Source organism: Podarcis erhardii, assembly GCF_964252035.2.
Source record: "Podarcis erhardii genome assembly, chromosome: 10".
Taxonomy (NCBI): domain Eukaryota; kingdom Metazoa; phylum Chordata; class Lepidosauria; order Squamata; family Lacertidae; genus Podarcis; species Podarcis erhardii.
In genome coordinates this window covers 14,074,751-14,087,619 of record NC_138500.1, presented here as the reverse complement: position 1 = coordinate 14,087,619, position 12,869 = coordinate 14,074,751, and the positions used below count along the sequence as shown (strand labels likewise).

The following is a 12,869-nucleotide window of genomic DNA, read 5'->3' as shown; positions in this document are numbered from 1 at the left end:
CGAAAGCTCGCTTTAAAAACCATGAATGAGCTGGTTTTCGCAGACACAGAAGAGATATGAACAGGCAGTTTGTTTTTTTCCACAGTAATCTCCCTTCCTGTTGTCTTGATGGGCACTGTGTTTCTGCTGAAACTGCTTACGTTTTCTTGGAATCGGACTTGATATGGATCCAAGGTCGCTGCGGTGCACATGATCGTTGCGTGTCTGTGTGTGGTCTGTTTCCTATTAGATTTGTCCAGGAGCAAACATGAAATGGAAAAATAGAGCCAGAATAAAGTAGCACAGAGGACTCTTAATCAGTATTGTTGGGGGTAGAGAGACAAGGGCTGCATAGCCTTCTGGGGACCAAACGTGGGCGGGGTCCAAGGCAAAAGTGGGTGGAGCAACAGATGCAAATGTTACCTTTCCCCAGCGGGCTAGTGTCTACACACAATCACACACCCATTTCTGCCCCCCATCTAAATATGGAAGAGGCATTATCAGAAATCCAGGACATATCCCAGGCAAAAGCAGTTGAGTGCCACGCAGTGCCAGTGAAGGTCTAAGGGCCAGACAGAGACCTGGAGGGCCACACCTGGCCTCTGGACCCAAAGTTCCCCATCCCTGTGGTATTGCGTCTATGCTACAATCATAGAATTACAACGTTGGAAGGGACCATGAGGGTCATCTTGTCCAACCTTCTGCAATGCAGGTATCTTTTGACCAGCGTGGGGCTCAAACCACAACCCTGAGGTTAAGAGTTTCATGCTCTTTGTTTTATTCATTTATTGTAGCTTGGTTCCAAAGATACAAACCATAATAATTGAGGGTTAGTGATTTCCCTCTGCATCTCCCCCCCCCAAAAAAAACCCCATATGTGGAGGGTACTCTGGAACCATTTAAAGGAGTGTTGTGAATGGAGGAAGGCTGCATTTCTTTGCATTAAAATCTGTGTTTAGGTGGAGTATAGATCGTTTCCTTTATGCCTACTGAGTCCGTGAAGTTCAGCATTGACATTCTGAAATGCTGTACAGCAGGGATGTCCAACAGGTCGATCATGATCTACTGTTAGATCCCTGGGAGGTTTTGGTGGATCGCGGTTTATCGCTGCGTCCCTTTCCGTTGTTAAATTAGAATCCTGCCCTGCCCCCCTGGCCCACCCTCCATGATCTGCAGAATCGAAGACGGAGTATATTGATCTGTTGGTGAGTGGCTGTTCCCCTTCCTCCCTAAAAAAAAAGCTGAACAGCTTTGCCTTTAACTCACAAAAAACGGTGCTTTCCTCCTTCCTAAGACAAGCTCAACAACTTCGACCTGAACCCCCCAAAAGGCGGTAGATTACTGTCAGTTTTTAATTCTGTGAGTCTCTTGGGAGTTGGCCAACCCTGCTCTACAGGAGCCAGAATTCCTGTTTCTTTGCTGGACATGGAACCATAGAATTGTTGGGATGGTCATCTCAAGCGTAATCTAGTCCAACCCCCCGCAATGCAGGAACCACGGCTAAAATATCCCGGACAGATGACCCACCCAACCTCCTCCAATGAAGGAGAGTGAACCACCTTCTAAGGTAGTCCCTTCTGCTTTTGAACAGCTCTTACCACCAGAAAGTTCTTCCTAAGTTTTAGTCCCTTTCAACTCTGCAGTTCCATGATTCTATCGAGATGGAATCTCCTTCCTTGTGCAGTGGTACCTCAGGTTACAGATGCTTTAGACTCTGCTAACCCAGAAATAGTACCTTGGGTTAAGAACTTTGCTTCAGGATGAGAACAGAAATCGTGCTCCAGTGGCGCGGCGGCAGTGAGAGGCCCCATTAGCTAAAGTGGTACCTCAGGTTAAGAACAGTTTCAGGTTAAGAACGGACCTCCGGAACGAATTAAGTTCTTAACCTGAGGTACCACTGTAATTGGAATCGAATATTTCAGTTCCTACCCTCTGGAGCAGCAAAAAACAAGCTTGCTCCATCTTCAGACTCCTTAGATATTTGGAGATATCTCAGTCCTATCTTCTTCATGCTCAACATATCCGACTCCTTCAACCGTTCCTCAAAAGGCCCATCTCTCTGTCTTCCATCTGCCTGAATGAAAGGGAGCTGGAGGGTGGGGGGAGGTGGAGGGAGAGATAAGCAGGCCAATAGATGGAGCAGATGGCCCTGCAGGAACAAGCCCTTAAAAAAAGAAGAAAAAGCCAGGTCACACTAAAGTCTTAGCAGTAAGCACTGCCATGCCTTATGGTTCTGTTACTTAACTTGGTTGGAGCGCAGACTCCGGCTGCAGACATGTTTTGGCTCATCGTACAGTGTCTGCCTTCGAGATCTTGTCGTTCCAAGCGATGTGGTAGCATAAAGATTCCTCGCAGCTTAGAGCCAAGTCTGGGAATGACTGTTGCTCTTCCCCAAGCACTCCGCCACTCACCAATGCCCTACTCAGCTCTGAAAACGTATCTGCGGTTAAAAATACAGAACAATGATTGCATGCTTCCTATAATTTTTTTTTGCTCAAGGCGCACGGTCATTTGGGGGGAACGCATCCTGATTGTCCGGGACTGGCATGGCTGCGACGAGTGTGCGGCAAAGGCAGGAAGGGGGCAGAGGCTGATTGAGGGGAAACGGTCAGCGATCTATGGGGTTTTGTGCCACCCAGGAAGCAGGAGTCAGGAATGGACGAAAGGGAAGAGATGGAGCAGTCGGAGACGGAGACAGGAGGTGCAGGATACGTCACAAGTGGAGGAGGGACCAGGAGAGGCTTGAAGAAGCAGGAACGGCAGGGTGGATTTGATTTAAATCAAATCGATTTAAATCACAATTTAAATCACTAGTCAGGAAACCTTGATTTAAATCTTTTTCCCCTCCCGAAAAACTCATTCTTACTGGTATAATCTTAATATTTACAACCAGATGAAGGTTTCATTTTTGGAATAATAAATTTTCAGAGTACTTTTTGCAGTTATATCAAAAATTACTGATTTGGTTATTCTATTACAGATAATTATGAAATTATTGTGAGGTTTAATAAGTTAACTGTTTATATTTGGACAACTGTTCTGCTGTACTTGGTTGGAAGGAGAAAAACAATCATTTCCTGAATAACAATTTAAACAATTTGTTTAACTGAAACAGTAACATTATAGCATATGTATCCATGTTTGTTAAGTTAAACGATTAAAACAAAACAAAACAGCTTAGACTGAGTTTTAGGACACATGAAAAACTTAAAACCAATCCTTATTTCTTGATGAATAGCCTTTAAATAGAAAACTATCTTTAGAAAGATTTCCCCTCCAAAAGCATTTTATTTTAAAAAATCTGATTTAAATAATAATAATAATAAAAATCCGATTTTAAAAAAATCATTGATTTTTATCCACCCTGAGGAATGGTGGCAACTTCCATGTAGGAGAAGCTGCAGGTTGCTTGTATGCGGGAGTATTTAAATTTGGGTGGATACGTGGTCGCTCTGCTGCTCCCCATACACCCAGATTTTCCCAGACATAGCCTCTATTCATCCCTCGTAATCAGTGTCTGGATGGAAATCGCTTAGATGTCTGTGAAATCCAGATATATAGCAGCCCATGTCGGTAGTGTAGATTTTCATTAAAAATAGCTAAAACTTTTTTTTTTTTTTTTAAGATTTCACAAAAATGTTTAACAACTGTCTGGACTTTCACTTTTTGATAGCATTGTTTTTTCCCTGGCCGTGCAGCTCCCAAACCGCACGCACAGACCATAAGTTAGTACGCTCTCCACAGTACAATGGTAGAATGCCATCAACAGGTCCTTTGAGAGATTGTTTTTCCGGAGGATTCTCGGGTTACACACGCTTCAGGTTACAGGCGCTTCAGGTTACAGACTCCGCTAACCCAGAACTAATACCTCGGGTTAAGAACTTTGCTTCAGGATGAGAACAGAAATTGTGCGGCGACGGCGCGGCAGCGGGAGGCCCCATTAGCTAAAGTGGTACCTCAGGTTAAGAACAGTTTCAGGTTAAGAACGGACCTCCAGAACGAATTAAGTTCCTAACCTGAGGTACCACTGTAGGCAAATTGAGGCGGGGAGGAAGGCGGGGGGGGGGGGGTGTCCATATGCCCTAACGGACCGGCCTCCAATGCTTTATTCTCTTTCCTCTGGCAGTCAGAGGAAAATTGCCTGAATTGTGGCAGCGGCTTCCGGTCGCCAGTACCGAATAAGAAAATGGTTACAGTTCCGGATTAAATGGAAAACCACAAATTATAAGCCTCCGCAGGTGTTTGTGGTCACCCTCAAGGGGTTGCCCTTCAGGGTACAATGTACTTCAGTTTTGCTGCGCCTGTTCATGTTACCAAATGACTAACATCAGGTGAACATTTTGTGCGCACACCATTTATTTTCTTTCTTTCTTTATTAGCGCATGCAGGCTGCTGGGATAGTACTGTGTACATGTGGGGCTACATTCACCTTAGCTTTTTCTCAAAAGTAGACCCACTGAAATTAACACGTCTTAGTTACCCATTTGCATTGGTTTCAGTGTAGGACTATTCTGAGTAAACATTGGTGGAATGCAACCCGCAGAATTTTATGCTGGGTACAGAAATTTGACATAATAATAATAATTTATTATTATTTATTATATTATTTATACCCCGCCCATCTGGCTGGGTTTCCCCAGCCACTCTGGGCGGCTTCCAACAAAACACTAAAATACAATAACCTATTAAACATTAAAAGCTTCCCTAAACAGGGCTCCCTTTAGATGTCTTCTAAAAGTTTGGTAGTTATTTTTCTCTTTGACATCTGGTGGGAGGGCGTTCCACAGGGCGGGTGCCACCACCGAGAAGGCCTCTGTCTGGTTCCCTGTAACTTGGCTTCTCACAGCAAGGGAACTGCCAGAAGGCCCTCGGCGCTGGACCTAAGTGTCCAGGCGGAACAATGGAGGTGGAGATGCTCCTTCAGGTATACTGGGCTGAGGCCGTTTGGGGCGTTAAAGCTCAGCACCAACACTTTTTTTTTTAAAAAAAAATAATATTTATTAAGTTTTTACAAAAAGAAGTTTACAAAACAAAAAACACAGACAAAAAACAACAACCAAAAACCAAAATTTAAAAGGAAAAATTAAAAATCACTCTTTCAAATGTCGTACCCTTCATTAACTTATTTTCATGACTTCCTCACATCTCCCTTTTTTGTATTCCATTTACAAATTTGTTCAGCAAATTCATACCCTCTTATTTTGCCCTTAATTATTTATCCTCACATATTATAATCTAATCATATTGCTAGAACCGCTTCGTTTCATTCCAACATCATTCACATTCGAAAATTTTGCAGTGTTTCTGTAAATAAATTTTAAATTTTTTCCAATCTTCTTCCACCAACTCTTCTCCCTGGTCTCGGATTCTGCCCGTCATTTCCGCCATCTCCATATACTCCATTACTTGCATCTGCCATTCTTCCAAGGTGGGTAGGTCTTGTGTCTTCCAGTGCTTTGCTATGAGAATTCTTGCTGCTGCTGTTGCGTACATAAAGAAGGTTCTATCCTTCTTTGGCACCAATTGGCCGACTATGCCCAGGAGAAAAGCCTCTGGTTTCTTAGGGAAAGTGTACTTAAGTACCTTTTTTAGTTCATTATATATCATCTCCCAGAAAGCCTTAATCCTTGGGCACGTCCACCAAAGGTGAAAGAATGTACCTTCAACCTCTTTACATTTCCAACATTTATTGTCGGGCAAATGATAGATTTTTGCAAGCTTGACTGGGGTCATTTACCACCTATACATCATTTTCATAATATTCTCTCTTAAGGCATTACATGCCGTAAATTTAATCCCGGTGGTCCACAACTTCTCCTAGTCTGCAAACATAATGTCATATCCTATATCTTGTGCCCATTTTATCATAGCAGATTTTACCGTTTCTTCCTCAGTGTTCCATTTCAACAGCAAATTATACATTCTTGACAATATCTTAGCATTGGGTTCTAACAATTCTGTCTCTAACTTTGATTTTTCCACCTGGAAGCCCACTTTCTTATCTTGGTTATAAACCTCTCTTATTTGAAAATAATGTAGCCAGTCTCGCACCTTATCTTTAAGTTTCTCATAACTCTGCAATTTCAGTTTGTCACCAAGACTTTGAATCGTGCTCGGAAACGTACTGGGAGCCAGTGCAGGTCTTTCAAGGCCGGTGTTATATGGTCTCGGCAGTCGCTCCCAGTCACCCCAGTCTAGCTGCTGCATTCTGGGTTAGTTGTAGTTTCCGGGTCACCTTCAAAGGTAGCCCCACATAGAGCGCATTGCAGTAGTCCAAGCGAGATATAACCAGAGCATGTTACCAAGGATATGTTCCTCTACATTTCTAGGCACAGATCTGGGCTTCCCAGGTCTATGTCCGAGTATTTTTTCTCTTCCTCTCACCCCCCCCCCCCCCGCTTTTCCTGTGGAAACCAACTCCGCAGTGAATCGGAGCATCCTGTAGAAAATCTGAATTGCTGTTTGCTCCGATTCAGCAGTTATGGTCCGGTAACACACTAGTGGCCAAAATTGTGTATTTGGGGAAAGTGTATTTCCGAGGTTTGATGGCTCATAACACTTGATTGGCTCTCTAAGCAATCATGCTCATTGACTACATTCAAATGAAGGAAAGTTATTGCATATCAACCTAAGCAAGTTGTGCCTCCTTTTTCTGGTTATTTGGCTATAACTTTTGGTAGAATGCAGATAATTGAACAAACTTTGCATTACATTCTTCATTAAATTATGTTTCCATTGATATATAATTTTACGGTGTTACTAAAAAAAAAAAAAAAAAGTGATGTCATGAGCGATCAAAGCTCAGAAACACTCTTTTTCCAAAAGGTTTCCACAATTTTGTCCACTAGTGTAAATGATGATGATGATAGCACTTGGGCACAGGCCTGGAAAGTGCAGTCCTGTGCTTAGAGAGCACAAGGTAAAAGGTAAGTCAATATGCCTAGCGCTGACTACCACCCCATGTTTTTAAGCTAAAGGTAAAGGGACCCCTGGCCGAGAGAGCCAGCATTTGTCTGCAGACAACTTCTGGGTCATGTGGCCAGCATGACTAAGCTGCTTCTGGTGAACCAGAGCAGCGCATGGAAACGCCGTTTACCTTCCCACTGGAGCGGTACCTATTTATCTACTTGCACCTTCCCACTGGAGCGGTACCTATTTATCTACGTGCTTTCAAACTGCTAGGTTGGCAGGAGCAGGGACCGAGCAACAGGAGCTCACCCCATCGCTGGGATTTGAACTGCTGACCTTCTGATCGGCAAGCCCTAGGCTCTGTAGTTTAGACCACAGTGCCACCCGTGTAGTAGCTCTCCACAATTTAAGACAGCAGCTTCTCCCCGCCAAATCTAGAAATGCTGGGGATTGAACCTGGAACCCTCTGCATGCAGGCCAGATTCTCTACCGCTGAGCTACCGCCTTTCCCCAGTCCACGCCCCCCCCCCCCCCCGGAGATTAGATACAGGCACCGACAAACTAAAATAGCTGTTGCATATGTACGTATTGTGCCATTTCGTTTGCTTTCTGAGCCTCCCAAGTTGCCACCTGCTGAGGCTCCCCACAAAGACCAGGCTCCCCACATGGCGGCTCTGAATGCCAGCACAATCACACAGCCGCTTTTGTCCTTTCGCAGCCACTGCTGGTTCTGTAAGGACAGCATTTCATGCAGTGCTTTCCCCGCCTGCCTACATAGAAGACTTCGGAGCCAATTTTACATTTTGACAAGTCAGCGTTAACGTTTCCTCAACGTTTCCTCAACGCAGACGTTTTGCATCGAGGAAATGAACCTGCGGTTTTTCACCCTATTCTCTTGTGGTTTTTTTGGTGCACGTGTCTTGGTGCAGGATGAATGTTAATTCTGTTTTTCAGCTTGCAGTCCTGTGCTTACTTAGGGCAGCGTGTGCCATGTGATTGCAGTGGCATTTTCTTGTTTTCCAAAAATCAAAATTCCTGGTAATAATAATAATCTGGCTGAGTTTCCCCAGCCACTCTGGGCGGCTCCCAATCGAGTGTTAAAAACAATATAGCATTAAATATTAAAAACTTCCCTAAACAGGGCTGCCTTCAGATGTCTTTTAAAGAGAAGATAGCTACTTATTTCCTTCACAACTGAAGGGACGGCGTTCCACAGGGTGGGCGCCACTATCGAGAAGGCCCTCTGCCTGGTTCCCTGTAACCTCACATCTTGCAATGAGGGAACCGCCAGAAGGCCCTGGGCGCTGGATCTCAGTGTCTGGGCTGAACGATGAGGGTGGAGATGCTTCTTCAGGTATACAGTGGTACCTCGGTTTACAGATGCTTCAGGTTACAGACTCCACTAACCCAGAAATAGTACCTCGGGTTAAGAACTTTGCTTCAGGATGAGAACAGAAATTGCGGCGCGGCGGCAGTGGGAGGCCCCATTAGCTGAAGTGGTGCTTCAGCTTAAGAACAGTTTCAGGTTAAGAACGGACCTCCAGAACGAATTAAGTTCTTAACCCGAGGTACCACTGTATAGGACCGAGGCCGTTTAGGGCTTTAAAGGTCAGCACCAACACTGGTTGAAAGGACCAGTGTCAGCACTTAATATCCTTGGCCAATGGACAGGGTCCACATGCCCTGGCAGAATGTGCCAGCGTTGCTGGTTGGCTTCCGATGGCGAGTGGCTGTGAACTCCTGTTTTAAATTGCTGTGAGTGATCGCCAAAGAAGAATTTTTGTACAAGCAGACCTGTCTAAATGCTAAATAAACAGGCCATGTGGGCAAGCCCCCAAACCAAAACGCACTTAGTTTCTTGCGGGGCCATCTTTGAAATCTAGTCTCAGGATAGTTTCAGCTGGACACCATCAATATAGCTTTACATGTATTTTCATGTGCTACTGTTGTTTTCGTCTGCCCAGGCTGCTGACCTAATCATCACGCCGTCTGCAACTTTCAAAGAGAAGCCAGACCCGAAAGGCCTGGTGTTTGGGACTGTCTTCACCGACAACATGCTCTTCATCGAATGGTCGCTTGCTTCTGGCTGGGAGAAGCCTCACATCAAACCTCTGGAAAACCTCTCGCTGCACCCCTCTATCTCTGCTCTTCACTACGCCGTAGAAGTGAGTACAGCGACAGTATGAGAAGCAGCGAAACAGTATAATGCCACTTTAAGCCATCCTGGCTTCCCGCAAAGAGTCGCGGGAAGTGTTAGTGTGTTAAGGGTGCTGAGATTTGTTCGGAGACCCCTGCTCCCCTCTCAGAGCTACAGTTCACTGGGAAGCGGCATTGGTCGTTAAACTATTATGGGAATTGTAGCTCTGAAACAGGAGCAGGCGTTGCCTAACAACTCTCAGCTCCCTTAGAAACTCACGACGGTTTCATGCAGAACTACTGCTTTACATGTACATTCATACCTCAGGTTACAGACACTTTGGGTTGCGCGATTTAGGGTTGCGCTCCGCGCCAAACCCAGAAGTACCAGAACAGGTTACTTCTGGGTTTTGGCGCATGCGCAGAAGCGGTAGATTGCGCATGCGCAGAAACGCCGAATCGCAACCCGCTCGTGCGCAGGCACACAGTTTGTGAACGCTGCGGGTTGCGAACGTTTCTCCCGCACGGATCACGTTCGCAACCCGAGTGTCCACTGTATAATGCAGGTGAGGGTTTTAACACCAAGCTTGCTTCTCTCTTTCTCTCTCTCTCTCCTTCCCTCCCTCATATCTATCCCCTGCTTTGCTTAACATCCAGATCGATGAACACTTTTGGAAAACTTAAAAATAAAAAAAACACCAATGCACACCCTTTGCTCACTATTTTGTGATATTCGGTCTAATAAACATTAACACCCCCCCCCAAACTATGGATTTTGGTTTTGAGTGTGGGTTTGTTTTGAAACAGAATATTTCTTCTTGTGCTTTGTAAAATGTTTTCACCTATGTTTCAGTGATAAAACACAAGGTGCCACAACCTACTCTGTTGTTATTACTGAGGGTAGCTCTAGAATAATCGGATACGGAGGGAGAGGAATGCAGAGAGGGAGAGATGGCAACATTGCTGACCCCATTTTTCCAGCAACCATTTTTTTCAGTTAGGAGGAAATGTATGATGACCTATGCTCCCATCCCCATTTCATTGGCTGCCATTTGCGTCAAGACAGGGACATGTCCACAGGATTACATCATTTCGCTAGTTTTCTAAAGCTTTAAGGTTGGCCACTAATGATATTATTATTATTATTATTGCATTTGATTTATTAATCACCCAAATTTATTTACACATAAAAGAATTAAAAATGTAAAACAGATATATTTAAAACAAGACAAAAAACCTAACAAGTGGTCACTCATGATAAATACCCATTTATATAGCTGGAAAAAGCCTGTTGGAACAAAAATATCTTCAACTGTTTCAGGAAAGTGTAGATAGGAAATGATGGGAAATGATATATAATGAATTGAAAAAGATGTTTCAAATAACGTTTGTAAAAACAAAACAAAACCCAGAAGCCGTCCTTTGGGGAATTAAGGGACAGAACAACCCAAACTGTATATAAATTTATTCAAGTATGTGACTACAGTGGCAAGAATGTTACTTTCCCCAAAATGAAAAGAAGTCCCAGCAAAAGAAGAATGGATACAAAAACTTATGAAATATGCAGAAATGGCAAAACTTACCGGGGGGTGGGGGATCGAGACGATTCTTTTTATAAAAGAATGGAAATGGTTTATTGAATATTTACAAATAAGATGTAAATGGATAAGAGCACTGGCAGGATTACTGTAATAACCTGCAATTTTATAAGAGGATCTTTTAAAAGTAGATGAATAAATGAGTAAATTAAGTTAATTTGGATATGCAGAAAATATTAAAAATAAAGTTAAGGAACCACAGAAAGAGGGGGAAGGAAGTCAAGTTTTGAAATGTTGAAATGATTGTAAAATTATTGAAATGTATAAAACTGAAAATCATAAAATAATGATGATGATAAAGAAAGTGTAGATAGTGGGCCTCTGTCATATCTTGACAGGAATTCTCTTATGGGGAGGCACCTGTGCCCTTCTGCAAAACATGTAGTTTAGCTCAATAACCTTCAACCTGGGACTCACCTTTTGGTCCAAACATACATTTGAGGACCCATTTCTTCAACTTTCAATATATTTATGGTAGCACTTCTGCTGTTCTGACTCACTTGAGGTATAACCTTGCAGTGAGTCCCAACCCTCCAGTTGAAGACCAACAATCTCAACGTACGGCATTGAGAACCGACTCAGTAGGATTTCAGAAAGTCATGTTTACTCTGTCAGAAGCCTTGTGGGTGGGGTGTGCCACTAGCACCATTCATTTATTTGTGACGACTGTTTAAGACCTTAGCAGTTTACTTCTGCCATTTTTAAACATCTGTGTAGTGCCACAGTGAAAGTTGGGAGGGGGGCCAGTGGAGAGCAGCTGTTGTGAAGTACCAAGCCTCCACCCTCTATTTTTCTTGGTGGGATTGAGAGCCGCCAGTTCTTTGCAGCTGAGAAGACAGCTTAGTCATGTCGAGAATAGCCAGCCAGATGAGAACACTGCTCAACCATAAGGCAGTGGAACAAACCCACATTTCTAGGGTTAACTCTTGTCTTCTCTAATTTGGTAGCAATAGCCACCCCATGCCCCATGTCAGGAGCTCATCCTACACTCGAGTAGAACCCTGGCAGAGACACATGCCCGACTGGCATATTCCCTCCCTCCTGCTCTTTCATTCGGGAGCTTCAAAAGCTTTCTTTTGCCCGAACATCACAGCGACTGATGCCAACCGACACTGGCACACTTAGGGATCTGCAGAGTCTTCACAGCTTGTGTGACAGACCTCAGAAGCTCAGCATTTTGGCTAATCTACTTTATTTACATATACACACACACGGAGCACTGCAACATGGCTCTCTCTCTCTCTAGCAGCAGACAGCAAAAAGAAAAAGAACAAAGGACAATAGTCCCACTTCACGGAACCCAGTAACACAAACATCCTGTCTCCGTCACTTCCCACTCTGGAGTCAAAACATACACCGTCATGTGATAGACAAAAATCCCATGACTGCAATCATGGAGCAGGAATTCTAACCGGCATGCCTTGCCCATGTTTCCCATCATCCCTGCCCACTGTTCCTGCAGTTGAGCTAAGTTGTTTTTTTAAAAGCAGGCATAAAATAAGATTTATTCTGGAGATATACTCAAAATGGTGAATGCCTCCAAGACACACGTTGAATCTGGTGACATTCCTAGCCGTGCTGCATGTTGGGGTTTTAAGAATGCATGCTGTGAAATAAATAAGCAAGCATATTAAGGGAGGTTCAGACCTGTACGTACATTATTAAAAAAATGAATGACTTGCAGCTGAATGAATGAACTGACTGCCGTGAAAAGTATTGCACTTTAGATTATGACTGCACATTTTGATATCACAATAAGCCATGGTTTATCATGATGGGAATGAGACTGCCAAATCATCAGACTTGTACTCACCTTCTCCCCAGCACGGGTATGATAAATTTAGAAGATTTCATTTCTGTTTTGATTAACGGTGGCTTGCAGTGTTGCCTGAACTCAACCGTCTATGGTTAGCTTAACTATGGTTTGTCAGAAACAAACCAACTTCAAGCCATAGTTTGTGAAGCTGGCCAGCTTCAGTTACTCCAAATTAAGACTATATCGACAGTTTGGGTTGCGTAATAATAATAATAATAATAATAATGAAGAAACAGAAGCCAAAGTTTCCAATCTCCTCGTGAGCCATACCAGATGAGAAGGGGGAACATGGAAGGCTTGCATAGGCTCATTTGCATCATGATAAACTCTGGTTTATTTGTGATGTTCAAACACAGACACTATGGAAGTATTGTCTGTGATGTCTGGCCCATGCTGATTCATTTGCACACACAACTCATCATTCGATACTG

General features: G+C 43.7%; 2 protein-coding genes across 3 annotated transcripts in view; one reads left to right on the top strand and one right to left on the bottom strand.

Annotated features, from left to right (window-relative positions):
• The window catches only part of RECQL (RecQ like helicase), a gene marked incomplete at its 5' end in the record, with an annotated part of 63,594 nt that extends 61,452 nt beyond the window's left edge, over window positions 1-2,142 (bottom strand). Inside the window, one exon of the mRNA XM_081879876.1 lies at window positions 2,132-2,142. The remainder of the gene's footprint in view (window positions 1-2,131) is intronic.
• The window catches only part of BCAT1 (branched chain amino acid transaminase 1), a 69,340-nt gene that overhangs the window by 25,375 nt on the left and 31,096 nt on the right, over window positions 1-12,869 (top strand). For both annotated transcript variants that reach the window (XM_081880094.1, XM_081880095.1), the window contains exon 3: window positions 8,853-9,053. In XM_081880094.1, coding sequence (XP_081736220.1) covers window positions 8,853-9,053 — 201 coding nt within the window. The remainder of the gene's footprint in view (window positions 1-8,852; window positions 9,054-12,869) is intronic.